Source organism: Lontra canadensis, unplaced genomic scaffold, assembly GCF_010015895.1.
Source record: "Lontra canadensis isolate GAN:19392208 unplaced genomic scaffold, GSC_riverotter_1.0 scaffold20, whole genome shotgun sequence".
NCBI lineage: Eukaryota > Metazoa > Chordata > Mammalia > Carnivora > Mustelidae > Lontra > Lontra canadensis.
Genome location: NW_022631014.1, coordinates 5,201,402 through 5,228,894, shown reverse-complemented (window position 1 = coordinate 5,228,894; position 27,493 = coordinate 5,201,402). Strand labels below are relative to the sequence as shown.

General features: G+C 37.6%; 1 protein-coding gene across 1 annotated transcript in view; it reads left to right on the top strand.

Moving 5' to 3' along the window:
* Positions 1–2,182: 2,182 nt before the first annotated feature.
* ZNF385D (zinc finger protein 385D) overlaps positions 2,183–27,493 on the top strand; it is an 889,426-nt gene continuing 864,115 nt past the window's right edge. Inside the window, exon 1 of the mRNA XM_032860950.1 lies at positions 2,183–2,629. Coding sequence (XP_032716841.1) covers positions 2,524–2,629 — 106 coding nt within the window. The 5' untranslated portion in view covers positions 2,183–2,523. The remainder of the gene's footprint in view (positions 2,630–27,493) is intronic.

Below are 27,493 nucleotides of genomic sequence, written 5' to 3'. Positions count from 1 at the left end.
TCCACACAGTTGCATCATGTTACTGTTAATTATGTCTCCTTTTAAATATCTTTATATTTCATTTCCCACAACTGGTATCATTGTTTGTATCTTCATGATCTCTTATGTGTGGCTTCCACTTCCTAAGTGCTTTCTACAACTCTATTTTCTGCTTCTAGTTCAGCCCTTTAACTTTTTTTATCAAGCCGTCTTGCTGTATTTTTGATGATGGTGGTTCCCTGCTCAATACTTTTAAATCGAGGTACAAACTGCTCAGGGTAGCAGTCTTAGCACCTGCTAATCTTTTAAGCTGTTTCTTCCACCGTCTTCCAAGCAGTGTATGTTTGGGCCAAGGGTCCACTACTTGCCATACATTTCTGGTCTTACTCTTACCGTTAAGTGTCCTTCCTTTTTACTTCTGCCTGATGGAATCATATCACATTTAAAGGTTTGTCTAGAATGACTTTCCTTCTATGAAGTTTCTCTAGACCTCTCTGCCTTTTGAACTCTCTGTGCTAATGTGTTTTGGTATTCTCCTGTTCCCTGTTCCCTATTCTCCTATTAGGCGCCACGGACTGCGTAACATCGTATTTATTGTTATATGTAAAATTGTTCTTTCAAAGCAAGGACTGTGTCAGATTCTGTTCACCCCAGGAAAGGCCTTTACTTTGGTAAAGACTAACACTTGCTGACCTAAAATGATAGGATAAGTGTTTAAATGCAGATGAAACATGGGGAGAGAGAGGATCAACCCAAACTAACATAGTCATGATAAGTTGAAACAATATATCTTTTAGTACATTTACTATATTTCTTTTTATTTATTTCTTGGCATTTACTCTTCCTGTTTTGTTTTTTTTTTTAATCTATTAGCTTGAAAAGTGATTTAACTACTTGATAATACATACTTGAACAGTACTGCATATCTGCCAAAGTCAACAACTGGCTGAGAGGATGAGTAGACTATACTGCAGTGTATGTTACTTCATGTTCTCTCTCTTTTTTTTTAAAGATTTTAGTTATTTATTTGACAGAGAGAGGTTACAAGTAGGCAGAGAGGCAGGCAGAGAGAGTAGGGAAGCAGGCTCCCTTCTGAGCAGAGAGCCCGATGTGGGGCTCGATCCCAGAACCCTGAGATCATGACCTGAGCCGAAGGCAGAGGCTTAACCCACTGAGCCACCCAGGCGCCCCTCATGTTCTCTTTCTGAATGACCCTGTGTTTGTGGGGTGGTCTGATTATTTTTTAGAGCTCTTTAGAGAACATACAGCAAATTACTATTATCTTTATATACTTTCATCAACATTAGTATTCCTAATAATTTTATCAACAGCAACGATTAATGACAATACTGACAGCATTGTATATATGGGGCATTTTATATCTTTGCACTCCGTTCACTTTTTTAAGTTATTTGGCCTCTATAGCATGCTGAAACCCCATGCAAGACAGTGTCTCAGTGACTCGTTTCAGATCATCTTGCAAATAGTTGGTGGCTCAGCTGATAGTAGAAAGCGAATTTATGTTGTTTGTGTTTTGCAGCTCAAAACGTGGTCTGTGGATCAGCAGCCTCTGCCACACCATTAGACGTGGGGAGAATCTCAGGGCCTACTCCAGACCTATTGGAACAGAATCTGAACTTTAACCATATTCCCTAGATGCAAAGTATGGGATACAAAGTTTGAGAAACACGCCTCCACCTCCTAATAAAGGACAATAGAGGGTGTGTTTTCACCCCAGGGTGTTTGTAGTTGGGGGGAAGGAAGGGGGGAAGGGAAGATAAGAGGGCAGGGGAGAGGGAGGTAGGGAGACACCGAAAGGCGACTGGCAGAGGTATCTGGTCAAGGAAATAAATCCCAGTAGGACTTGGGTCCCTCAAAAGAGGTTGAAAACTGGGGTTTTGTGGAGATGGAACTTTCCTGTGAATTTGTAGTATCTTCACTTGGTCACTTTGTAACCAGTGTTTAAAAAAGAGGGGGGTGAGTGAGGGGTGGGGGTGAGGTTGTTTTCAGGTAGAACTGTAGGCAACCCAGGAGGATAAAGGATCTAAGCACAAAAGGAAAACCCCTTTCCTGAGTCTCCCAAAGCAGCTCAGGGAGCTCATTTCTAATACCTCTAGTTTCTGGATGCATTTCTCTCCCTCGCGTTTCCGTTTAACACCCGGGATCCACTCACTCCATTAAAGCTAGTTCCTCGCCTCTTGGTTTCTTTCTCTCTCCTCGGTCTTCTTTCCATTCCCGGGCGCCCCCGGGCCGGCCCCTCCCTCCGCGCCAGCTTGCACCTCTCCCCAGCTGGGTGCACCTGAGGCTGGCTGGGGTTCCGGACGCGTGCGGAGCGCCACCGGGTGCGGTGGAGGCAGAGGCGCGCTGACAGCCACCTCCAGCCCTCGCCTGAGGGACAACTCGTGTGGCGTTTGCTTCGGGGACTATTCTCTGTGGCGGCCGCTCACGCCTCGCCTCGTGGTGACTATCAACCACCGAAGCTGCAGGCGGGCAGTTGTGCGCCCCCGGGGCCAGTCAGCCCGGGCGGCCGCTCCTGCTCCCCAGATGCCAGGGCCAGGGCGCCGAGCGGCCGCCAGCAGGAGGATGAAGGGCTCGGCGGGAGGAAGGAGAGAAAAGCTGCTGGGGGCGACGAAAGCTCAGCCCAGCCGCGGTAAGTTGAGTGCAAAAGAGGTGTTTCGGTTCGGGTGGCGGAGTTGGCTGGGGTGCTGGGCGCGTGCTGGGCTTGTGCCCCCGCGAGAGGTGAGGCGCACGGAATGGGCATTTGCGGAGTCCACACCCGGGACGTCCCCCTTCTCCTGTACCCCATAACACCAGTCTGCCCCCCTGCCTCTTCAGCTCAGCGGCCAGCAGAGATGTGAGGTAGCTGTGGGTGGGGGGCGGAGTGTCCAGCGCAGAGCTTGAGGGGCTCCCGCTTGAGACCAGGGGCAGAGAAAGCAACGGCGGGGGGTGACTGGGTCTGCCAGGCTCTGGCTGGAGTCGAGGGCTGGGCCACCGAGGATGGGCCTGTCTCCTTTTCCTATTGGGTGTGTGTGTGTGTGGTGGGGGGGCGCTCTCCTTCCTTTGGAAACCTGGCGAAGTTGTTGGGATAGGAAAGCACAGCGGGCCAGCTTCGTGATTGTATTTTATTTTTATTTTTTTCCTTCGTCTATTTTTTTTTCCTTCTTTCCTTTTTTTTTTTTTTTTTTGGCTTCTTTTCAAGATCTTTAGGATGCACGGGATTTGCGGGCAGTGTGGGAGGCTGTTGTGTTATAGGAAGCCTTCTTCCAGGGGAATAATTTTAACATTTAGGTTGGACTTGGGAGGTTAGGGTAAATCAGTGTCCCAGGATCTGATTGCATTCCTGGTCCAGGGAACTGATTTCAGTGAGGGAGAGCAGGGTAAGGATACCTTGTTACTTCCAGCATTTGGGGAGATGTTTTATTGTGGGTGCAAATTAGGGTCAGAGGAAACCTTCCTGACCCAATACCGTCTTGCCCCTTGTGAAATGCTCAATTCCCTATGTGTCCCCCTTAGAATTCAGACTTGTCTGCATCACATATTTCTGGAGATAATGTTTGTCGGCTTCAGCCTGAGCTGCAGCGAAAGTAACAAGGGATGTGATGTTTTCGGGTGTTTGAACATTCCCAAATTCTGAAACATTGAACTGACTTGGAAGACTACTTTATGTTCTGTAGGTGTAACTAAGGACCCTGGAACTAGGGCCTTTTTTTTTTTTTTTTTTTTAATGACATTCCAGTGTTGTTTTCTTGGAATGTCATGGGGGAAATTTCTCTCTCTTCTCTTGAGGTTGTTTGTTAACTGTCTGTTAAAAGTGATTTTCATGTCTAGTCAATATTGGTTCACCATGTTCCCTGGAACTAACTGGAAAGGCTTATCTCCCTCTGGGTGTTCATGTCACCCTTGCCCTCTACTGGGTAATTTAGTCACTATACTCTGGTTTGTAAGCATGAAAGGCAAATATGGGTCATTTCAAATTATGTAGATTGATGCAGCACAGTGTGTCTGGATTTTGCTGCAATTTCTTCACATTTCCTTGCAGATGTTCCTCGGAAATTAACTTGAACTCTCTATCCATGGAGCTAAAATATAGACTGGGGAATGGGCAAACATCTTGTGTTAATGTATTATCTTGGATTTCAGTAAATGAAGTGCTGGAAGCTCGCTGTGTTAAGAAAAAGGATCCTAGGACAAAATATAGGGTATTTGGACAGTTTTTGCTCTGTGACAAAGTGGCTAAAGAACGTTTGGGGTTATTTGACAATAGCAAGAACATTAGTAATGACATCTAACATTTTTTTTCCCCATTCACTGCACACTAAGCAACGTATTAAGGGCATTACAGCTTCTGTAAATACATAACAACCCTAAGAAGCCAACATCCTTACATCTACATTTTGTGGATAAGGAAAAAGGAGCCTTAGACATGTAAAATTTGGAAAAATTCCAGAGTTAATATTTTAGAACCCAAGATTGCTGGACTCCAAAATTGGTTCCTTTAGCCACTATACAATCTGGTACTATACAAAGTGGGAGTACCATCTCAGTTCTCAACCCTATGAAAAATAAGTAAGGTGATGACCACATCATAGATTTATTAATTCACAACTATTTAAAATCTTTAATTTAATAGAAGTGTCAAATTTAGACTTCAAATGAAAATTGAGTGGCATTTATGTAGTTGGGGCTGCCATCTCTAGAGAGAGCTAAATGCCGAGGTCTTGGTGTTCCCCTTGACAGTGCTCCTTCTTTGAGTCCCTTTATTGTAAATCAGTAGTAGTATAGTCTAGCCTTTCTCTTAACAATGTGGGATTTATAACATCAAACATACCTGGTGCTAACATCACATTTGTATGACTCTCTAGAGTTATTCTGAGGTCTACCTGGACACTCTTACATTTCAGCCAGCTTATAATTAATGCTCAAATCCTAACAAAATGTTGAATTTCTATTAAGAGATACTAGCAGCTTCTTTGAAAATTTCCTATTTTCAACAATATTTTCAAAACAATTACACCCCCTGCTGTGATTTGCTATTTACTAGGTGCATCAAAAGTTCAGTAATGAAAAATGTTTGCAATTCAACAAAACATATTGTCTCATCTATGATAACAACTTTGGCTAAAAGATTCACATCCAACTGAGGGCTTATTTTATCTGAAATTTAATTAAGATGTTTCATTTCTTCCTGCAAAGTTTATGCAGGTAGTTAGGTACATGTCTTCCACTATTTTCTTATAATCTCCAACTTTATAAATTTATTAGTGATGCGTTCTTCAAATAATTTATGTTTGTGCTTGTCTAAAGATTTTGAGGTTTTAAAACTGTGAGCAAGAACAACAAATAAGATGCATGTGTTGTATTTTTTCACAAGCTGTAATTATGCTTATCTGGAGAATAGTGGTATATGTTAAGTCATAGATCTGATTTGCCTGCACATGAATAGAATTATCAGATAAAAGTATATAAATCCATTGGGATACTAATGATATTCACATCCCAGATGTGGGAACAGCTTTGGAAAATAGAGAATCTTTGAGAAGTTAGGCTGTTTTACTATGTTTCATTGCACTTACATAGTATCTTATTGTTTTCATATAAAACTGCATTTCTCTATTCTAGTAAACTAGTGGTTATTCCCATGATTTCTTTTGTTTTAGGGTTAAATTGTGTTTTCTGGTAGTAACTTAGCATTGCATGAAATATATATTTGTGTCTTTTCTCTTGATGTACTCGAAGTCTTAAAAAATCATATTTTGCCTACTATAAACAATACATTTCTGAATATATATGGGTTTTAGCAGGAATATAAAAATAGTGTAGTAATAACTTGCTTAGAGGTTTTATTTTTTGGAAGTAGGTAATGAGGTTGTTATAGTGGTTAACATGTTTAACCTTAGTTATGAAGTATTGAGACTAATTTTGAATATGAATTCATATAAATTCATGCAATGAATATGCAATTCAACAATTGCAAAATACTTTATGAGGAGTATCTTGTAAGTGGGTTAACCTTATAATCACATGAACATATGTTCTGTGTTTTACAAATTTTTTTCAAGTTTCATATTTGCACAATAGTTATATTAGTTTATTTTATATTATTTGATGATTTGAACAACTGGGTTTCTGGTAAATGATTTAAACTCGATAAGCATCTGAGTCACATTGATATCACAAACTGAAGAAACTAATATTGGGGAACAGTTTTTAATTTTGAATGTTTCAAGAGCTTAGAACTTAAGGTAAGTGAGACTCCTTGTTTTTTTGACAAGTGTTCTAAAGAGAGAGTCTGAATAAGATAAAGTCTGTGGGTTGAACATCGAGCAACCACTTTAGTTACCTCTTTGGAAACCTAGATCAGCTCAAATGGAGTTATGTGCTTGAAATTCATTAGGGTAATTAAGCTTTTGAACAAGTGAATAACATGTTTGAGTTCATTTAAAAAATTCCAGTACCTTAAAAATGTGTTAATTTATATGTTCTAGGGCCTGCTAAAATTAGCAGTAACTCCTCTTTCTGGATTGACCCAGGCTTTTCTTAAAATAAATAAATAAATAAAAGTTCAATGACAGAACTTTAAGGATATTGAGAGGCAGAGATGAATCAAATTTCTTCATGAACTCTTTATCCCATTTTAAGTGTGATTGTAGTCATACCCAGATACTTCTGTACCACTTCTATACCCAGATTGAGGATGGGATTCAAAGAGTATCTTATTCCTTAACCTACTGATAAACTGGTAGAGATACTAGAACAACAGTCTAGAGTGACAATAGGGAACTTTAGACCATTTAATGACTTTATTACTTTGTCTGTAGTGTCATCCAACTGTATGTTTGTTTCATCTTTTGACTTATTTGAAACAAAAAGGGGCAGTTCTCCCTGATAAAGGAATTACATGTAACCAAAGCATGCAGACATGCAACATTACTAATCTGGTCTTTTAAGTGAGAGGTTTACAGTAACGGAGAGTTCTTTCTTTACATCCATGCAGTTATGAGGCCCATATTCTGTCAAACAGTACTAATCTTGGCATATCTTCATTACCCATTAGACCTGTCTGTCACCATGAGAAGAACAAATACTAATATAGTGCAATATTAGGAAGATCCATTTGAGGATTTAACTAAGGGTTTCTCATAACATGGGGTCATACGTTCCTTGTTTAGTTTTTGGGTTTTTTTTTTGTCATCGTGTAATGTGTCCTTTTTTATCTAAAGAGTTAATAACTGTTGGGTAGCCTGGGTGGCTCAGTGGGTTAAAGCCTCTGCCTTCGGCTCAGGTCATGATCTCAGGATCCTGGGATCAAGCCCCTCATTGGGCTCTCTGCTCAGCAGGGAGCCTGCTTCCTCCTCTCTCTCTCTGCCTGCCTCTCTGCCTGCCTCTCTGCCTACTTGTGATCTCTGTCTGTCAAATAAATAAATAAAATCTTTAAAAAAAAAAAAGAGTTAATCACTGTTGTTTTTATAATTTATTATTAAAAATTATTAGAAATTTCTCTCTCCTTTAACAATCTCTCATCTACTCGGACTAAAATGAAAGAAAAATCAATAAAATGTTTCTATCTTATTTTTATCTTACCTAGACAGAGGAATACATTTGAAACTCCAGAAGGCATCCTGAATAATCCAGATTTTAAAACTATTTTGTTTAAGAACAACTTTTATGAGCTGGTCTCAATGTATCAAATCTACCCAGAACACCTAGAATTTAAAGAAAAAAGATTTCAGGTACTGGGTTGAGTTTTTAGGTAGTCACAAATTTTACATTCATAGTACAATTTGGCATTAAAGTTAGAGAGATGAAACAGTCATTTAACATGATACAACATTTAAGAATGTGAACTCAAGAACTAGAATACCTGTATTTGAATCCTCACTCTGTTCCTTACAAGCTGTGAGTTTAGTCAACTTATCATACATTTCTTGTCCTTATCTATAAAATAGTGACACTGAGTGGCCTATCTCATAGGTTGACTGAAGACTTAAGATGACACGTGTAAAGTGCTTCAAATAGGGACGCTTGGGTGGCTCAGTGGGTTGTGGCCTCTGCATTCGACTCAGGTCATGATCCCGGGGTCCTGGGATTGAGCCCCGCATTGGGCTTTCTGCTCGGCAGGGAGCCTGCTTCCTCTTCTCTCTCTCCCTGCCTCTCTGCCTACTTATGAAATAAATAATCTTTAAAAAAAAAAAAAGTTGCTTCAAATAGTGTGTAGTACAAAGTGAATATGCCATAGTTATTAGCTATCATTGTCATACATTAGTTTTCTGTAGTTACTGCACCAGATTGCCATAAACCTGGCAGCTTAAGACACAGAGATGTATTCTCTCACAATTCTGGAGGTCAGAAATCTGGTATCCGTATCACCAGGCTGAAATCAAGGTATCAGCAAAGGTGTGCGCATTCAGAGGCTCTAGGGGAGAGTCTGTACCTTGCCTCTTGCAGCTTCTGGTGGCTGTTGGCGTTCCCTGGTTTGTGGTCACATCACACTGATCTCTGTCTTTGTTTTCCCATTGCCTTCTCCCTGTGAGACTAATTTCCCTCTGCTTTTCTCTTATAAGGACATTTGTGATTGCATTTGGGCCTATCCTGATAATTCAATATAATTTCTTATATTAAGATCCTTAGCTTAATCACATCTGCAATGATTATTTTCCCAAATAAGGTGACGTAGGTTCTAGGGGTTAGGATCTGAGCAGCTAGAGTGGGGAGTGGGAGGGTAGGGTGTACATTATTTTGCCTACTATAATCTCATCCTCATATTCTTATACTGTGTTAGATGTATGAAGAGATGGCAGAACCAACATAACTAAATTATGGAAAATGTATAAAGGATCATGTATTTTTGAAGCATATTACCTTAATTTATGTTCAAAATTTTGACCAGATTTTTAGATCAAAGACTTCATGGCCATTAATTATTTTCTGTTCACTTTAACATAATGCAGTCAGTAAATATTTGATGAGTGGTTACTATGTGCTAGAATACTGGTGCTAAGGATATCAATGCTGACCAGAAAAGCAAGGCCCTGGACTCATGGAGCATTCAGTGTATTAAAAAAAATGGCTAGACAACTACTACCTTTTAACTAGTACTTTTAGGAAGTACAAGTGGCTCTTTATGTTTAATCTCAAAATTTTAGGAACAAAGAATTGCTATTAAACTCACACTAGAGATAAGGAACTAGGCTAAGAAATACACATATGCATAGCTAGGATAGGACAATTTTTGAACTCAGTTCCTTCTGGTTGTAGTACTATATATGCCATTAAATAAAATGAAAAATCAGGAATAAATTTAACAAAAGAAATTAAAATACATTTTTAGCAATAAAAACATAATTTTGTCAACCACATAATTAACTAGAAATATCAACTAATAGGATATTATGGTTAATTGGACTTGGGTTTAGCTGAAAAGTTAGGAGCTTTTCTTTTGGAATTATTATATTTTACATTTTTTTCCTAAAAGGTATTCATTGATTTTCTGGCTTTGGTGAATTGATACTATTTAATTACTTACTCTTTATCTTTATTTTTTTTAAGATTTTATTTATTTGACAGAGAGAGAGCTCAGGAGCAGGAGGAGCAATAGGCAGAGGGAGAAGCAGACTCCATGCTGAGCAGGGTGCCCCACTAGGGGCTTGATCCCAGACCCTGGGATCATGGCCTGAGCCAAAGGCAGATGCTTAACGACTGAGCTGCCCAGGTGCCCCAAACTCTATCCCCTTTAAACAATAACTCCACATGCCTCTTCCTCCCATTCCCTGGCCACCATCATTCTACTTTCTGTCTGTAAGATTTGGACTACTGTGAGTACCTCATACAAGTAGAATCATTTAGTATTTGGCTTTTTGTGACTGGCTTATTCCACTTAGCATAACAACCTCAACGTTCATCCAGGTAGTAGCATATTTTAGAATATTTCCTTCCTATCATCAAATGTATATCTTATACTTTGTTTATCCCTCATCTATCAATGGGCACTTGGGTTGCTTCACATTATACTTGTTGTGAGGAATGCTGCTATGAACATGGATGTACAAACATCTCTTCCAGTTTGCCTTCTATCATTAAAAAGATACCCAGAAGTAGAATTCCTGGATCATATAGTAATTCTATTTTTAATTTTTTTGAGGAACTGCCATAATGTTTTCCCTAATGGCTATACCATTTTTCATTCCCAGTGCACAAAGATTCCAGTTTCGCTGATCCTTGCCAAAACTCATTTTCTGTATTCCTTCCTTTTTTCCTTCCTTCCCCCCTTCCTTCTCTCCTTCCTTCCTTCCTTCCCCCCTTCCTTCTTTCCTTCCTTCCTTCCTTCCTTCCTTCCTTCCTTCCTTCCTTCCTTTCTTTCTTTTTTTCTGTCTGTTGTTTTAATGGCAATGATTGTAGTAGACACGAGGTGCTATGTTTTCCTTTGCATTTTCCTAATGATTAATGTATTGAATATCTTTTTGTGTTGTTTGTCTATTGACCATTTGTATGTCTTCTTTGGAAAAATGTCGAAGTCCTTTGCCCATTTTTGAAGTAGATTGCTTGTTTTGTGGTTCTTGTTGGGTTTGAAAAGTTCTCTATGTAGGGATGCCTGGGTGGCACAGATGGTTAAGCACACGGCTCTTGGTTTTGGCTCAGGCATGATTTCAGGGTTGTGAGGTTGAGCCCCACCTCGGGCTCAATGCTTGAGTAGTGTAGTGTTTGCTTGAGGTTCTCTCTCTGCCTCTCTCTGCCCCTCCTGTTTGTGTTCTTCCTCTCAAATAAATCTTAAAAAAGAAGAAGCTCTCTCTATATATTGTTTGGAATATGATTTGCAAGTTTTTCCCATTCTGTGGGTTGCCTTTTTACTCCATTGGTAGTGTTTTTTGATGTGCAAGTTAAAAATTTTTCAGTCCAATTTGTTCATTTATTTCTTTGTTTCCTGGGCTTCTGGTATCATATCTAAGAAAACAATGTCCCTTCTTTACCTCCTGGTAATGAGTTTGAGATGTTTTAAAAACAATGTAAAATATTGCTAAATTAAATGTACAAAACAAGGGACTAGAATGAGAAGGAATTGACTATAGTTGCAGACTAACATACGAATTAGCTCACAAATGTAATGTTGACTGATGAAACCCAGAAAATCTAAAAAGCCTGGTTCTATTCACACAAAGTTCAAAATTAAGCTAACTTATGAATACATCAGAGTTATCAGGGTGGAAGGGGCAAGGTGCTGAAAATGTTCTGTGTCCTGATTTGAGTGTTGATTAGTGAACTAATTCACTTGTAAAATTCATCAAATTGTACATATAATTTTTGTACTTCCCTGTATTTGAATTATACTTAAGAAGGTTAAAAATCAATTTGTTGGGGTGCCTGGGTGGCTCAGTTGTTAAGCAGCTGCCTTTGGCTCAGGTCATGATCCCAGTGTTCTGGGATTGAGCCCCACATCACACTGCCTGCTTGGCGGGAAACCTGCTTCTCCCTCTGCCACTCCCCCTGCTTGTGTGCTCTGTCTCTCTCTTGCTGTCTCTCTCTTTGTCAAATAAATAAATAAAATCTTTAAAAAAAAATCAATTTGTCATTCAGAAGCACATGATGAAGAAAAACTTCCTTAGGAGTGGGGGGAAATGTTCAAGCTATTTATATTCTAAGAGTTTATCCATTTGGAGGACGTGGTCTATAAATTTGGCCTTAAGTTTTTAAACAACAATCAGATCCATTGACACAGATACCATCAGAACTCTGTTGTCTAGGAGAAAAAGATCATTCCTAGGACTGAGACTGGAGGGAATTTTTTTCATGAAAGGGGAATTGAATGGTGCAGTGAGCAGCATCTCTGTTGTTAATGCGGCAGAGACTTTCATAGGATCTTTCTGACAAAGTACAGAGCAGTTTAGTTACTGGCTGCTTAACTTTGGCTTACCTCTGGTTTGGCTTAACTTTAAGCATTTCAGAGTTTCTAGAGGAATGGGAAAGCCATGTATCCCTTAGACAATGCTCAATGCTTTATAAATTTTGTTCCCTTTGTGACACTTTAAGCCATTGTTCCATGGCAGTGAGCTTGAGCCCACTTTCTTAGACAAATTCCTAGTGCTGGTACTATTTTTTATGAGTTATAAATTGGAGTCAGCAAGATTCTTTGGGGAGCCTGAGAAAATGGATACCTTTGGGAATGAGACGGTGTGAGCTCCTAGCAAGTCCATGTTTGCCTAGATTAATAAGTAGGATACAGTGAACTGTACAGTGAACTGATTTGGATTTACCTTGACAATTCATCACAGTTCTTCCCAGGCCTCCCTAAGCATCAATAATCTAGCTAATGATAGCTACAGTCCCATAGGGAATAATTCCATCATGACAGGGACCATGTTGTATTAATCTTTCTACCTCTTGTAATGCTTGACAGTGCCTTGAACAAAGTAGGTATCCCTAAACATTGTTGAATGAGTAATTAAATTCCACTCTGGTGGACTTAGACTCTGTGCAAAATTGAGCTAAATAATTACCAAAGTCCAACAATACTCCAAAAATTGCCTCAAAAACAGCATAATAATCAATCAGATTTTGATATAGTGTGTCATTTGCTCTCTCCAGAGTTAAGTAGATACAGCTCAGTTACTGGCTAATTAATGGCTTTATTAGGTTGAATAATGTTTTTTAGCACCTCATAAAGAAGAGTTTCACTTTAGGAAATTGCTTACAAAATACATTTTTCAGTTCTTATGGATTTTGTTGAGCACTCTGTAAAAATTTCTTATTAATTAGTGGCATAACTCTTAATTATTTATTAATCCTAAATTATGTCTGATGCCAATGCATACTTCTTTGACTCTTTATAAATAAAAAACCATAACAAGTTAACCTGAAGAGATGACACCAAAACTTTAAAAAATATTTTCTCTTTTTGGATCATAAATTAGAGCATGATTTCTTAATTTAAATTTTCAAAAGTTGAAGAAGAACCATTCAGAACTCTGAGGAAGTTAGAAGAAAGAATCTCTTCCTTTTTTTTTTTTTTAAGATTTTATTTATTTATTTGACAGAGATCACAAGTAGGCAGAGAGGCAGGCAAAGAGAGAGGAGGAAGCAGGCTCCCCGCAGAGAAGAGAGCCCGATGCAGGGCTCGATCCCAGGACCCTGGGATCAGGACCTGAGCCGAAGGCAGATGCTTTAACCCACTGAGCCACCCAGGTGCCCTAAAAGAATCTCTTCCTTAAGAGATTGCCTTTAACAAAGTAAAAGTTTACCTAATTAGGATGTTTTAGCATGCATAAAAAAGTTTGAGAAAACTAAATACTATTCAGGGTAGAAGAGGTTGCCATTATGTGAATGTGAATAACGGGATTCACGTTTCTATATTCATTTAGAGCAAGACTTCTTTTCCTCTTAATGCACATACTAAAATCTAATATTGAAATAGTTTCACCGAATATAGAAATGACACCTGTATTTTCTCATTTGTTTCTTCCCACAAATAAGGGGGGGGTAGGTGTTACCATTAGCCACATTTACTTTTTTTTAAGATAAGGAAACAAAAGGTCAAGTGATTCTGCAAGGCCAAGTAACTTGGAGGTAGCAAAGCTGGATCGTGAACTCACTATGTCTGACTCAAAGCCTGATGTTCTCTCTGCTACCCTGAATAGTTTCCTTTTCTTTTCACATATGCAGTGAAATAGCTTCTGTTAAGTCTATCATACGCTGGAATGAATTACGGGGGACAGTGATAGTATATGACTGGAATGGAGATGAGAACAATCAATAAATGACAGTATTAAGGGAGTACTAATGAAACTTTAATTTGAAAATTGCTCCGAAATGTATTCCAAGATAGGTTTTATAACCATACTCAGATATGATGTGAAGATAAACTAATTTTATGCAAATGTTAAAGTGACTTTAACAGTTATGTTATGTACCTTGATGTGGTCCTTAAGGAAAATTGTCAGGACCATTAATAAGTTTCTAAATTGATTAGGCTAATTTGGTACTCCAAAAGGCATCTTCCTATAAATTAATGCTGCCTATTACATTAGGATTATATTATAGCAAATTGCTTGCTTTCCATGCCCAGGTTTGAAAGTTTCCAGTCTCTGCATTTTTGTGCTTTCCCAGTTGTTGGCTTTCCGTTTTGTCTTGCCACATCAGAACAATGAATCATCTTGTCCATTAGCTGAGTTTGGAAATTCTGTGTTATTCAATGAAATTGTTTTTACTCCATCCCTTTGATAATTTGAAACCTGGCAACTTAACTACTTTCCCAAATGTGTTTGTGATGCAATGTCAACGAGTTTTGTTTTGAACAGTAAAAGACTGCAGTGTTTTTTTTTTAAATCTTTATAAATAAAATGCAATATTTTAATAACTGACATTGTGTGTTTCAGAATAATAAAAGGTTTAAGGTAATAATAGCTAGTGATCTCTAGAGGGGCAGCATAATCAAATAATATTAGAAGGCTCTCAATTTTTATAACCTGATGGAAACAGAAATGTGCCAACTGAGTGATCACCCTGATTATCAGAGTCTCATAGGAATACACAGTTATTCATTTCTATTTCATGAATTCTGACTAAAGGAGAGTCAAAACATTAAAGTCAAAGTGTTATTTCTTTTTTTCTAACACTGAACGTATGAGCTGAACAGAGGGACACACAGTGAGACAACATATGCCGACACAATGTACCTCTCATGCTCCCTCCAGTGAACAGGGCATACAAGGGCATTGGTATTTGTTCATTTTGAAATAATTTTTAAGACTTCATATCATTGCTTTGTTATTAAAAAAACAACATTGGATCTTGGAAGTCGGCTCTTACTGAAGCATGAGTAGAATCTAGTAAAAATGATGGTAATAAATTATTGAAATTTGGTTGTCATAATGTGTGTAGAGAATACAGTAAAGTGTGTCCTTTAAGATAGTCCCGAAAACTGCACAGTACTTATTGTGTCTGGAACTAGAATCATGGTGCTGATTCCATGAATATGGCTATATGTGTATGGGACTATAACATGTGTCCACATACTAAAATAGTTTGGACGTCACTGGGAGGTTAGTTTGAGGATGGTTTGGCATATTTTGTGGAAAATCATAAAAGTCGTTTGCTCTAAAAGAAAATTACCAGACATATGTTTCAAAGAAATAGATCATGCTCTTCCAATAGTCTAGTAAAGGTTTATTTAGGTCTTACTTTATTAGTTCCTGAAATTTTTCAGAAAATGAAACAAGTTGTCGGAGTTGAACTGTGAACACTTTCCAAGATAACATTGGAAATGTCCCCAAAGAGGATGATTGTTAAAGCTAGTCAAGTGGCTGTGATTTTAACAGGATAATCCTAACTTCATGTGTCATGCTGTTTGTAGCTCTTCTTTTACCTTCCATTCAAGTAAGAAAGTGATCCCATGAACAGTTTTGAGAACTTAACTCTCTGTTAAAAATATCTTTTCATTGAACATTATGCTGCCTTTACTATATATATCTCATTCTCTTTTACAACCTACATAAAAAAAATCATATGGCCAAGGAATAGAAATGGTATCATACATTCATTTGTTTACATATGATTTATAACTAGTTTTTATACAGTGAGAGATTTACTATCTCTATAGGGCATCATTTCCTGTCATTTCTACTGGTATTCTCATTGTCTTCTCAAGATGAGTTCATAATTTTGGCCCTGAATTCATCTCCACTACTTCTTCTTCTTCTTCTTCTTCTCCTTCTCCTTCTCCTTCCCCTTCCCCTTCCCCTTCCCCTTCTCCTCCTCCTCCTTCTCCTCCTCCTCCTCCTTCTTCCTCCTCCTTCTTCCTCTCCTTCTTTTCTTCTTCTTCTTCTTCTTCTTCTTCTTCTTCTTCTTCTTCTTCTTCTTCTTCTTCTTTTTTTAAAGATTTTACTTATTTATTTGACAGAGAGAGTGAGAGAGAGACAGAACATAAGCAGGGGGAGTGGAAAGGGAGAAGCAGGCTCCCCACTGAGCAGCAAGCCCAATGTGGGGCTTGATCCCAGAGCTCTGGGATCATGACCTGAGCTGAAGGCAGACACTTAACTGACTTAGCCACTCAGGCGCCCCTCCATTTCTTCTTGACTTAACTTTTTCTTTCAATACCAACATTGTTTTCTCAGAGTTTAACTATTTTTGTAGATTAAATATCAGGTACCAATATTGACTTACAATGACAGGAATTACCTTGTTACTATTTTATGTTAATAATCATGAAGAACCTAAAAAAGTTCCTATAGTTAGTATCATTATATGTATATTTTCAGTTCTCACTGTTACTGTGACCAGTACTAAATTTCATCAATGTGCCCAAAGTAGGAGAGCATCTACATATATTCAAAGAAGTTTTTGCTTTACTTCTGAGCACAATGCAAAAGCTATCTATTTTTTTTCTTGTAAAAGGCTAATACCAGCTCATTTTTAAGGAGGGATTAGATTTTGCAAGACAGAAAAATCTCTTGGAAGTTGCATAATATTTTAAGTTAGTTGAATCAATTCCAGCCTCCTCCTAGCATTACCCAATGATGGTAGATTTAAAATGGTCATACTAAGAGAAACATTCTGCAATTATATTTTTATTTCATTCTTAGAAATTAAGTCAAAATTGACAAACATGTTTTCAGGTTCATTCCTTCCTTCCTTTTTGTACAGGGAGTGAAAGCCTCACACTTTTTTGTTAGATGTCAGAAAGGGGTCATCTGTTTCCATTTCCTGGGTTCTGAGCCTGGGTGTGTAATGGGATGGTTTGGAGGATTATGATACTGGGTCACTAAATCACATAGATGGTTTTTGTAACTTTGGAGGTGAGTATTTGCTTTTGCCATTTAAAATTTCAGTTCCAAGTGGACATCCATTAAAATGCCATTCATTCTTCTAATGCTCAGTGTGTGCCTTCTTATAATTGCCATTCTACCTTTTGTACTGCATTTCAAATCCTTGGTCCAATGCCTCCTCTTAAATTCAGAATCTTACCTGGTTTCTGTTTCTCAGATGAAGTAAAGATCATTAGACAGGGACGCCTTCAAATTTTCCTTTGCTCATTACCAGGCACAACTTTATAACCATCCTGATTCACATATACCTCTATCTCAAAAGGATTGCTGTCCCAATGCCTGCTTACCCATTTTATGATCCCACTCCTTCCTGGTACCTCTTAGGCATTTTATCAATTACTCATCTTCTCTCTTAAAACTTCACTCTCTCTTTTCACCCACTCTCCCTCCAGATCTGTTGTACTTTCCTTTCTATATAGAAAAACTTCCTTCAAGTTGCTGCCCTAATTCTCTCCTTGTAATCATTGTCAAACTTTTGGAAAGGGCAATCTCCATTCTTTTCTTTCATTTCTTCACTTCAATTTGTCTTACTTCTGAGACACTTTTCAAGGGTTACACATGAACTTTATGTCAAATCCAAAGGTCTCTTCTCAGTATTACTTAGTCCTGAACATGCTGAAATGTTTGACTCTGCCAACAGTCCTTGTTATTCCTTCAACAAATACTTACTGAGGGCCCAATACAGCATAAGTTTCAAAACCTGGAAATATGGATAAGATTCAACATTTTATCCCCATGAACTTAAAGTTAACTGGGAAAGGAGAAATAATCAATTTAAAATAGAACATATAAAATGCCTGTAGTGATTAGATCTGTTTACAAATCAGTCACTTGGAAGGATTGCAGTACTCTACTTCCTTGAAGTAAAGTTCTGACATATCATTTGCTTTGGCCAAGAAAATGTGACTGGAAGTGAGTTGTTACTTTTTGGCCAAAGTCTTTAAAAAGCTGGTGTGTGGTTTGTTAGGCTCCTTTCTTCAGTCACAGAGACCGGCAGTGTTTCAGATGGTAGAGACTTCGAAAGCTTGTGACCCCGACTGAGGATAATTTGCAGTGAAGACCCTGCTGATCTCAGATGAACACGTTGTATGAGCAAGAAGCAAGTCTTTGTTTTCTTAAGTCACTAAGGTTTTAGGACTTTGTTACCGCAGTGTAACCAGCATATCCTGACTGATGCAGTGCTACGCAAAAATGTAAAGTACTATGAAAATAGAACCCTGTACTTCCAGGCTTCTACTAGACTTTTCAAACAGTATGTCCCAGTGTCTCCTTGAACCCAGCATATTAAACATAAAATTTCTTTAAAAAATGAAAGTAATTGCTAAGCAGTTCATGATTGAATTTGATTATCTTGCCTCTAACTGAAAAGTGGTAGAAGGTCTGTGAGAAAATTAATTCACAATCAACTATATACATTTCTTAATGTACTGGTTATTGTATTTCAGGACTACTCTCAAGTTTGTATTTCCTTCTCCAGAAACTTCTTGAAACTTAAAAACGTTTCAAGTTCACTTAGAGATTTGGGGATAATGATATGCTTTGGTCTATTTTTCTTCCTATCTGAAAGCTTCATTGTGTTAAGTCTGGAAAAGTACTATGTAATTATGTGTGTGAACTTCTTGATAATCTCAATGATGGAATTTTCTTTTTATGTGCAAATGCTTATTCCTGCACTTTTCATATAATTAATGTGCTCACAATAATATAGGACCTATTATAACTTGCTATCTCATTTCCTATACATACTGAAGAGAGTGCATTGTCTGGATGGTAAATGTTTTGCTCACTTAATAGTAGACTCTGATTTTGTTACCACCCTTTCCTCTTGTTCTTGATACTTTATATCATCTTTTACTTTGTTTTAAATGTCTCACCAAAGATTTTATTTTGTAATACGTCCAATTTTATATCTATCTATCTATCTATCTATCTATATCTGAGGATGACATTGAATGGACCAAACCTTTAGAATGGTCTTATCTTTGATTTGTGCTCATATTTCTTACTTTATTGCTCTGTCTTCATCTCTTAAAGAATTAAGCCGTAACAGTCCCTGTTCTATTAATCTATGTAATCTTGATACTTGTAATACTGGTACTTGAAAACTATCTTTACGTTTCCTTGAAAACTTTGGCATAAAGAAAATCATTTGAGACACAGAATTTCAGCATTGACAGCCTGCTGACATTTGATTGAGATGGGAATTTTTGTGGCCATGAGGAAGGATACCATGATGTTTGCCCTCTTTTTGTCTCTTTCTTCCTCCCTTCTCTTAGGCCTACCCTCCCTTTCTGCTGCCTCTTCTCCAAATACTCCATGAAAAACACTTTCCTTAAGAAATAAAGGTGATACTGAAAGAAAAATCCCATAAAGGTAACACTCAAAACAGCAGATTGTGTAAAATTTAACACTCCATATGCATCAAAATATACCTCCTGTGGGATTTGCTGTTTCATGTGTGGAACATTTTTACAAATGCTCAATAATATTGCAAAACTGGATATCTGTGATGTATAAACACAGATGCTTTGGTTAAATACTATTTGCATTGTGTGGTCTCTTGGTTTCCACCTCAAGCTAGTTATTGGAACCCAAAGTAATTAAATCTCAAGCTGCTTAAAACACGCCCATGTGCTCACACTGGCATATATCCATATATGAAATAAGAGTTTTTATTATTCCACATTTTTTTTACATATATATTCTTTAGAAAAGAATTGGAAATATTTGTAACCTATATGCAGAAAAGAGAAATAATACTAAAAGAATAGCACAAGGAATTTACTACGTTAAGTTCTATTTATTATACAGCTTTTCATGTTTCATAGCTTCTATACATCATGATTTGGAAATAAATGTTTCCTAGTCTACAGGCTCTACCATTAAATTTGTGATACAGTTGTATATTGTATATGTTAAAAATCCTTTATTTGTTCTTTGAGTTAAGCCAAATAAATATTATTTTCTTATATTCTATAGATGATTCAAAGTCATAATACATTTTAGCTTGCTTATTATTTGATTATGATATTCTTGTGACTTTACAAAACATTTTTTTTCCTGGAAACAAACTTACTTACTTTCTTTCTTTCTTTCTAATGTGGATCTTTTACTTCATCATCTTGCTAATGTTGTTCAACTTCTTCTAATTTCTTGGAATCCATATAAGGATCATTCTTTCAGTTTTCATGAATTCACTGGTTTCTTTGTTTTCATTGCTCTCCAGGCCCCTTAGACAGCTGCCACTATGAGATTTTATTTCATTTTTGTAAGCTCTTATTTTCTTCTATTTGTATTTCCCATGTGATCATTTTCCTGGATCTTAATATCATTTCACTGGAATATGTATTAGGTAACTTCTGTTAGAAAGGATGTGTGTGATGTAAAAGATATCCGAGTCTTTGCAAAAGACTTTATAACATATATCCAATGCTTTAAAATGTATTTATCATTTGATACAACAAATGTGTGGAGATTTCTTCTAAAATAAATTTAATGAAAATATTATATACAAAAACTTAATGATCAGTTCATAGTTGCAAATTCTTTGCAAGACAATGGAGACTATATGAAGGACGTCAAAATGGATCCTAGCAACATGATGGGAGTAGCCTGAACACATCTGTTGACACTGAATTACACTTACTATAATGTGAATGAATAAAAAGAATGACAATCAAATGTTGATTTTAATTTTTATTCATTTTTATTGTTATGTGTGTATAATAAAGTTTATAGACAGTGTTGTGCAGTAGAATTTTCTGTGATGAGGGTAATGTTCTATATCTGTTTTGTCCAATATATTGTAGCCACTAGTTGTAGCCACTAGTCAGTATATTGTAGCATTCGACATGTTGTTAGTGTGACTGAGGAACTTAATTTTTACCTTTGTTTAACTTAAATAACCACAACACCATTTTGGACAGCATAGGTATAGAAAACTATGATATTCCAAGGTGTTAACGGTGATTGTTTCTAGTAGGGGGGTCATTGATTATAGGTTTTCTTACTTTTTAAATTTTCGTCTATATTTTTAAAGTGAAATTTATGTTACAAGAAGTATAGGAAGCTTTATTTTGAAGAAAACATACCTGATAGATATTGTTAAACTATGAAAACCATGGCATCTAAATCACGATTTAAGATTTTAATAATATATAAAGAAATTGTTCATTTATTTCGTAGCAACATTTTTGCCATATTTCAGAAATAATTTAATTTTCTTTTTTTTAAGATTTTATTTATTTATTTGACAGACAGAGATCACTAGTAGGCAGAGAGGCAGGCGGGGGAATGTGGGGGGAGCAGACTCCCTGCCGAGCAGAGAGCCCAATGTGGGGCTCGATCCCAGGACCCCAGGATCATGACCTGAGCCGAAGGCAGCGGGTTTAACCCACTGAGCCACCCAGGCGCCCCAATAATTTAATTTTCATAAGGGATGTGCCTATGTCTTTTGGATCAAGTTTGTGTTTTAAAGGACAGAAATCTATTTTTAATAAAAGCAACAACAGCCAGCATTTATCAAGACTTACTAAGTGCCAGGCACTGATTAACATGTACTAACTCATTTAATTCTTATGGTATATATTTGAAATATGTGTAGATAATTTCTCCATCTTACATGAAGAATCCGAGGCATGGAGAATTTAAATAAGTTGTCCTGATTACTCAGGTAGGATATAGGGGTGTGGAGAGGAGAATCTGACTTTCAAACCCAGGCAGTATAAAAGCCCTATAGTCAGCTCAACTCCATTCACATTCACAGGGGGCTTGCTAGTGAGAAGCAGGTGGCATATTAGATTTAAGAAAGAAGATAAAGCAAGGAATAGGTAAAGGAGTTGAGAGTTTGTGTGTGTTTGCCATTAGAATGATTTTCCATGGAATTTAAGTGAATAAGATGGAAATTGAGAGCAGAGCAGGAGAAAGAGGAGCACTGAAATGTGATAAGAAGGGGTAAAAAGTCATGTCAGTTCTGGTAGAAGAACATGTAAGCAGGAAAGATAGGAGGTGGTGGTCAGAGAGCAGGATGTCTGAGATCCAGGAGGGGTTTCACTTACTTGAGGTTAAGACTATAGATACAAGAGTATGTAGCTGGGGTAGGACAGAAGATCTGATCACTGCAGGTTAAAGAATTGAAAGAACAAGGATTTGGAAGGACATCTACATGCAGGAGATCACCATGACATATGGCAGCAGTAGTTTTGAAGAGAGCAGTTGTGAGCCAGGAACTAAAATCTTTTTATTTTTTTTTTAAAGATTTTATTTATTTATTTGAGAGCTGGAGATCACAAGTAGGCAAAGAAGCAGACAGAGAGAGAGGAGGAAGCAGGCTCCCTGCTGAGCAGAGAGCCCTATGTGGGGTTCGATCCCAGGACCCTGGGATCATGATTTGAGCCGAAGGCTGAGGCTTTAACCCACTGAGCCACCCAGGCACCCCAAGCCAAGAACTAAAATCTTGCAGTGGTTTGTGGATGACTGCATCCAGGAAGGGGCCTGGTGCTGCAGTATGCCCAGTGGGATTCACTGCCATGTTCTATTCCATGTAACACCAGGTTCTGGCAGTTGTATCAGGATGTCATGAATTTCACCTGGGCCTCACTCCTGCACCTGGTGGGGGGGGCTACCGCAGAGACTACAACAATAAATCAGGGAGGAGTAAATATATCTTGCAGGAAGGTTGCTGAGTGGCTGACCTTGATGAACGTGATGCTGCTGGGGCATGGATATGGTCCGGGCGACGTCGTGGAGCTCATAGAAGGAGTGCTGAGGGCACAGTCTGTGTTTCCAACTTTGGCATGACACAGATAAATGAATTTCCATGGATAGAGGGCCATCCACTGAGTGAGGAGATTCCAGCAGCAAGAGGCTTCGGCAGGGTTGATGGGTTCAGCTATGACCAGATCACCCACACCAGGAAATTACTTGAGATCGTGGGAGTGAGGTCTGTGACAAGTGTCATCCTCTTGAATGCTGCCCACACAGAGGAAATAAGCAGGAAGGAGTGTCTACGCTCACTCTTGGCTTGTGGGATTGTTCAAGTAAAGAAGCAACAATCATAAGGAGAAGACAGACGAATCTCCATGGGCTAGCACAGAATAAAAACATCTTTTTATCCTCTTCTTCCTTCCTACTTCTTCTGCAGTAGAACTGGAAACTTCCTGGAAAAAAAGAAGTTGTGACATCAGCTGAGGCCTCATGTCCCTGCAGGCAGAACTCTGGAGCTTGGAGGAAGGAGGAGAGGAGAGCATTTGACCCAACATGAGACTAAAGTTTTAAAATGGTTAAGAGTAACTTTTAGTAACCGAAACAAACTCTTAGATTATAGAATTAGACTGAAATCTTGTCTTGTTACAAGTCTCCCCTTGTTAGGGGAGACTGTTCCCTAAAGGAAAAGACTATAACAGAAAATATTTGGTAGCAGTTTTTTAGAAAGGTATGTTTGCCCCCAATTTTTACTGACCATTTGTGGAGTGAATGAATAACTCAGACTCTATTACAACTCAATATTATGTACTAAAGACCAGAGATATTTGTACATAAATATTTAGAGACAAGAAATTACATAGACCCAGTGGCTAGGTCCTCATCAGGTCAAGATGAAGCTACTGCTCTAAAAATGTGTTAGGAAATAATTACGTTGCAAGAATCAAAGTTCCAAAGAAAAATTTTAATTTAGAATCCAAGAATCTTAAGACAACTCTCCATCTGGGCTGTGAATTACACTTCTCACCTCAGAAAATGCAAACCTCAGTCACACCATGTCCTGCATAGGAACAGGGTCACGTGTGTAATTGTGAAAATGGGGCTCTGCTAACCGTGAGGGATAGAAACTATCACAAACACTTTGCAATACTTGGGTGAACTTTGACCCAGTGCCTAATTGAACATTGTTATCATCTCATTAGATGAGGAATGAAAGGAGCTCTTACCGTAGATTTTTAAAGCAGGAAACTGATAACATCTGTCTTAGCTTTTTTCTTTTTCAGATTTTATTTTATATATGCTAAGAAAAGTAAGGAATGTAAACTCCCTTTAATTTCAGGTCATTATAGACTTCCCAGCCTTGTAGGAGAAGAAAGACTTTCTTTCTGTGATATCTGTTGTGCTATGCAGTCACACCTTTCTTGCCTCTGTGGCAATGTCTGTGGCTGGCTCAGATAAGGAAACATTGACATATTCCTTTTATGTTGGTTCCATGAATAATATGAGGTAATGATAATAACATGAGGCAATAATATCTATGTATCTATCTATCTATATATATATAAATAAAAGAAAACCCTCCTTAAGGGTCAGTGAGAAGAAACAAGCAATCCTTTTCTTTCTATTCAAATTGACACCATTTTCATGCCATATTTGGAAGAAAAAAGTAGTTTAAATCTCCCACTCATACTTAACCTGATTTTTGAATTATCCCCCCCCCCCCCCCCCCCCGGCCTTTTTTAGTAGGGAGGGAAGCAATTTAGATCTTGGGACTATGAATTCTGTGAATCCCATAATTGTACCATTACTCGAAATCAATGTTGAAGACATGAGTTAATCTTAAATGTGCTTCATGCTGATGGCTGTTTATTTAGTCTTAAACTACTACCATTTTTCACTGTTCGTGTGTTTGCATTGGATTTTCAGCTTATTCTGATTATATGGAGTTCTTGGATATATTTGTATTTGAAGCAAGTTAGTTATTGCAAGCATAGTACTTATATTGCAGCTTGGTGGGTAAAAATCCGGTTCAGATATTTGAAATGCACTATCTAGGAAATGACACTTAAAGTATTTTTTCGCCAGTTTGTCCAGGTTTTTTAGCAGTTATGCTTGTATATCTCTTGTCTCTGAATATCTCTTTGAGCAGCCTACTCATTTCTGGAATATAGATTGTTCTAGAAAGTTCTGAGAAGTGCTCTAGGAACAAACCATAGTAAACATTATATTGCTGTGCTTTTCAGGGCACAATTTTGATAGAATCTCATAGACTTTGGAATGCAGTGTATTTGTTTAGCTAAATTAAAATTGCTATTTTTGTTGTCAAACATAAACAATTCTGACTACTTTACATTTCTATTTTATAACCTGGTTAGCTGTTTTATCAGTCTAATTACTTTTTAAAATTAAACTTTTTATTTTGAGATAATTGTAGATATACATGAAGTTCTAAGAAATACTACTAATTACTTTTTTGCTGAAGTCAGTATAGCATTGTGGTTAAGAAAATGTGCTGAGTCAGAGAGAAGCAGGTCTATTCAACCAAGTCTGACATGTCCTAGTTCTGTGATCTTGTGCAGCCTCACTGAAGAGTTTCTTCATCAATTAAATGTGAAAAATAATTTAGATCTCTCAGGATGATTTTAGATACACTCAGGGTGTAGGGTGCACCTGCCACTCCTTAGGCAGTGGTTATTATTAACAGTATCTTTAAAGTGTTGTGATGAACTACAGCTTTTTTAAAACCACAGAACACATCTCCCACATAATAAAACACAGTGGAATGTATGCTTAGATTTATAGATCTGTACATTTAAATATTTATACATTTAATATCGGTACTCTTTGAAGACTGGATCCATTCCATAAAGGAAGCTATAATTACTTAGAGAAAAACTCCCAATGTGTATCTTACTTATAAGAGATATTACTTCTTGGAGTATGGTTACTTGAGTATATGGTTATCTTTTCCACCGAGTTTTAAATTCTGTAACTATAATGGCTAAATAGAGAAATAGTGTCTTGCACACAGTGTATCTTCCAGAAATATTAATTAAGGTTTGCCAAGGTTTGTTAAGCCCTAAGTCAACAGCTTCCAGAAATAGATTTGTTTTGAGCTACTGTTCTAAATGCTCATAGTGTTCTAAATGCTCATCATTAATAGACTTTGATTAATTATGGGGAATAATTTTCATATTCAACATTCTATTAAGATTTCATCCACATTTGGGTTCAAGGGTGAATACGTAAACAGATGGGTAATGACGCTCTAAAGAGTTAGGCCCAGAGAAATTTTTACTGAGATATTTCCCAACTACACATCTCTTTGTTTTTGTTTTTAAAAAATAATACTGAATTTCAAGTGATCGGACACTTTAAATAATGCAAAGTGGAGACACAATCATAAGTAATAATTGACTTAAGATGTTAAAACAATTGTACATGTTTTGTTTTTTCCTAGTCTAAATCTTGAGTAAAGAAGATTAATTTGCATAAAATCAGCTTGGCCTAGAGTCATGGGTAAGTGGTATGGGTGCATTGGACATCCAGAACTGAAGTATTATGAATTCATTCATAGGACAGAAGAACATTTTAATAAGTTCTACTGAACATTTTGTAGTTACATCCTAAGCAAATGAACTCACTTAAGTGAGTTCACTTTTACTTATATTCAAATTTTATTTCACATTTTACATGGTTGCATCATTATATTTCCTCACTCTTATTTAGTAATCTTACGCTTGTATCTTGTTTTCCATCTTACATTATTAATTGCTTAATGTCCTACTCTACAATTCTACACTAAAAATAAAAATAATAGCAGTGCCTAGAAGGTTATAGAAGTTAGTAGTTCTTAATACACTGTGGAACATCTTTTCATTTTGTTCTCAAAATAAGAGTGGTGAGACTCAGACTATAAATATTACATTGGAAACTACATAACTCAGGTGCCCTTTTGATTTATGGTCTGTGCATTTATTACCTTTCACCAATCCTTGATCACAAGTGGCTTCCATTTTTTTATAATGAGGGATACCAGACACAGTAAAGCATTGGGTTTGATCCCAGAAATGTCAAACCTCATAAAAGATGTTTTTTAAAATATATGCATTTGCACTATTTTGTTTATATCTCAGCCTTAGTTCTAGCATGTGTGTTAAGAAAGGAAGATATCACCCATGTACCACTTGAAGAATAGACAGGGAGCTAAACGATTTATTCAGAGTTTGGCACTGCTATCGGACCTCATAACTTGTAGCTCCACATAGAGCAGTCTTTCTACTAAACCACCTTGTTTCCATTCAGGGAACAGTGCCACCCTTTGTTCACATTGTAACGGTGAATACGGTGAACGGGTAACTGGCCCCCCATTACCTCAGGCTAACTTGACCGTCTGGTGCTGCTGCCCTTATTCCGCTAAATGACCATTCGTTCATTCACTACAGATCTTTCTCGACTCATGGGATTACAGCCCGATAAACCCATCGTAAGTTGAAAATACCTTAAATCAAAAAATGCATTTAGTAAAACTAATCTACCAAAACTCATAGCTTAGCCTGCCTACCTTCAACATGCTCAGAACCCTTCTGTTAGCCTACAGCTGGACAAAATCATCTTATACAAAGCCTATTTCATAATTAAAGTATTGAATACCTACTGAATACTCCGCAGAGAGTGAAGAAAGGCCGTTGTTTGTATCAGTCGTTTACCTTCCTGATAGTGTGTCTGCGTGGGAGGGGCTGCAGGGCAACAGAGGATTGTACCCACATCACTAGCCTGGGTGAGGATCCGAATTCATAGTTCAAAGTGCAGTTTCTATTGAATGCATATTGCTGTTGCGCCAGGGTAACATCAAAAGAAGGTAAGTGGACCCACTGTAAGTTGGAAACCATTTGTACTTCATGGGCTCATTCCATTCTTTGAAGCATTTAATGTGTGTTAAGCACTCGGCCTGCTAAGAAGACTAAATACTCTGTGTGTGTGTGTGTGTGTGTGTGTGT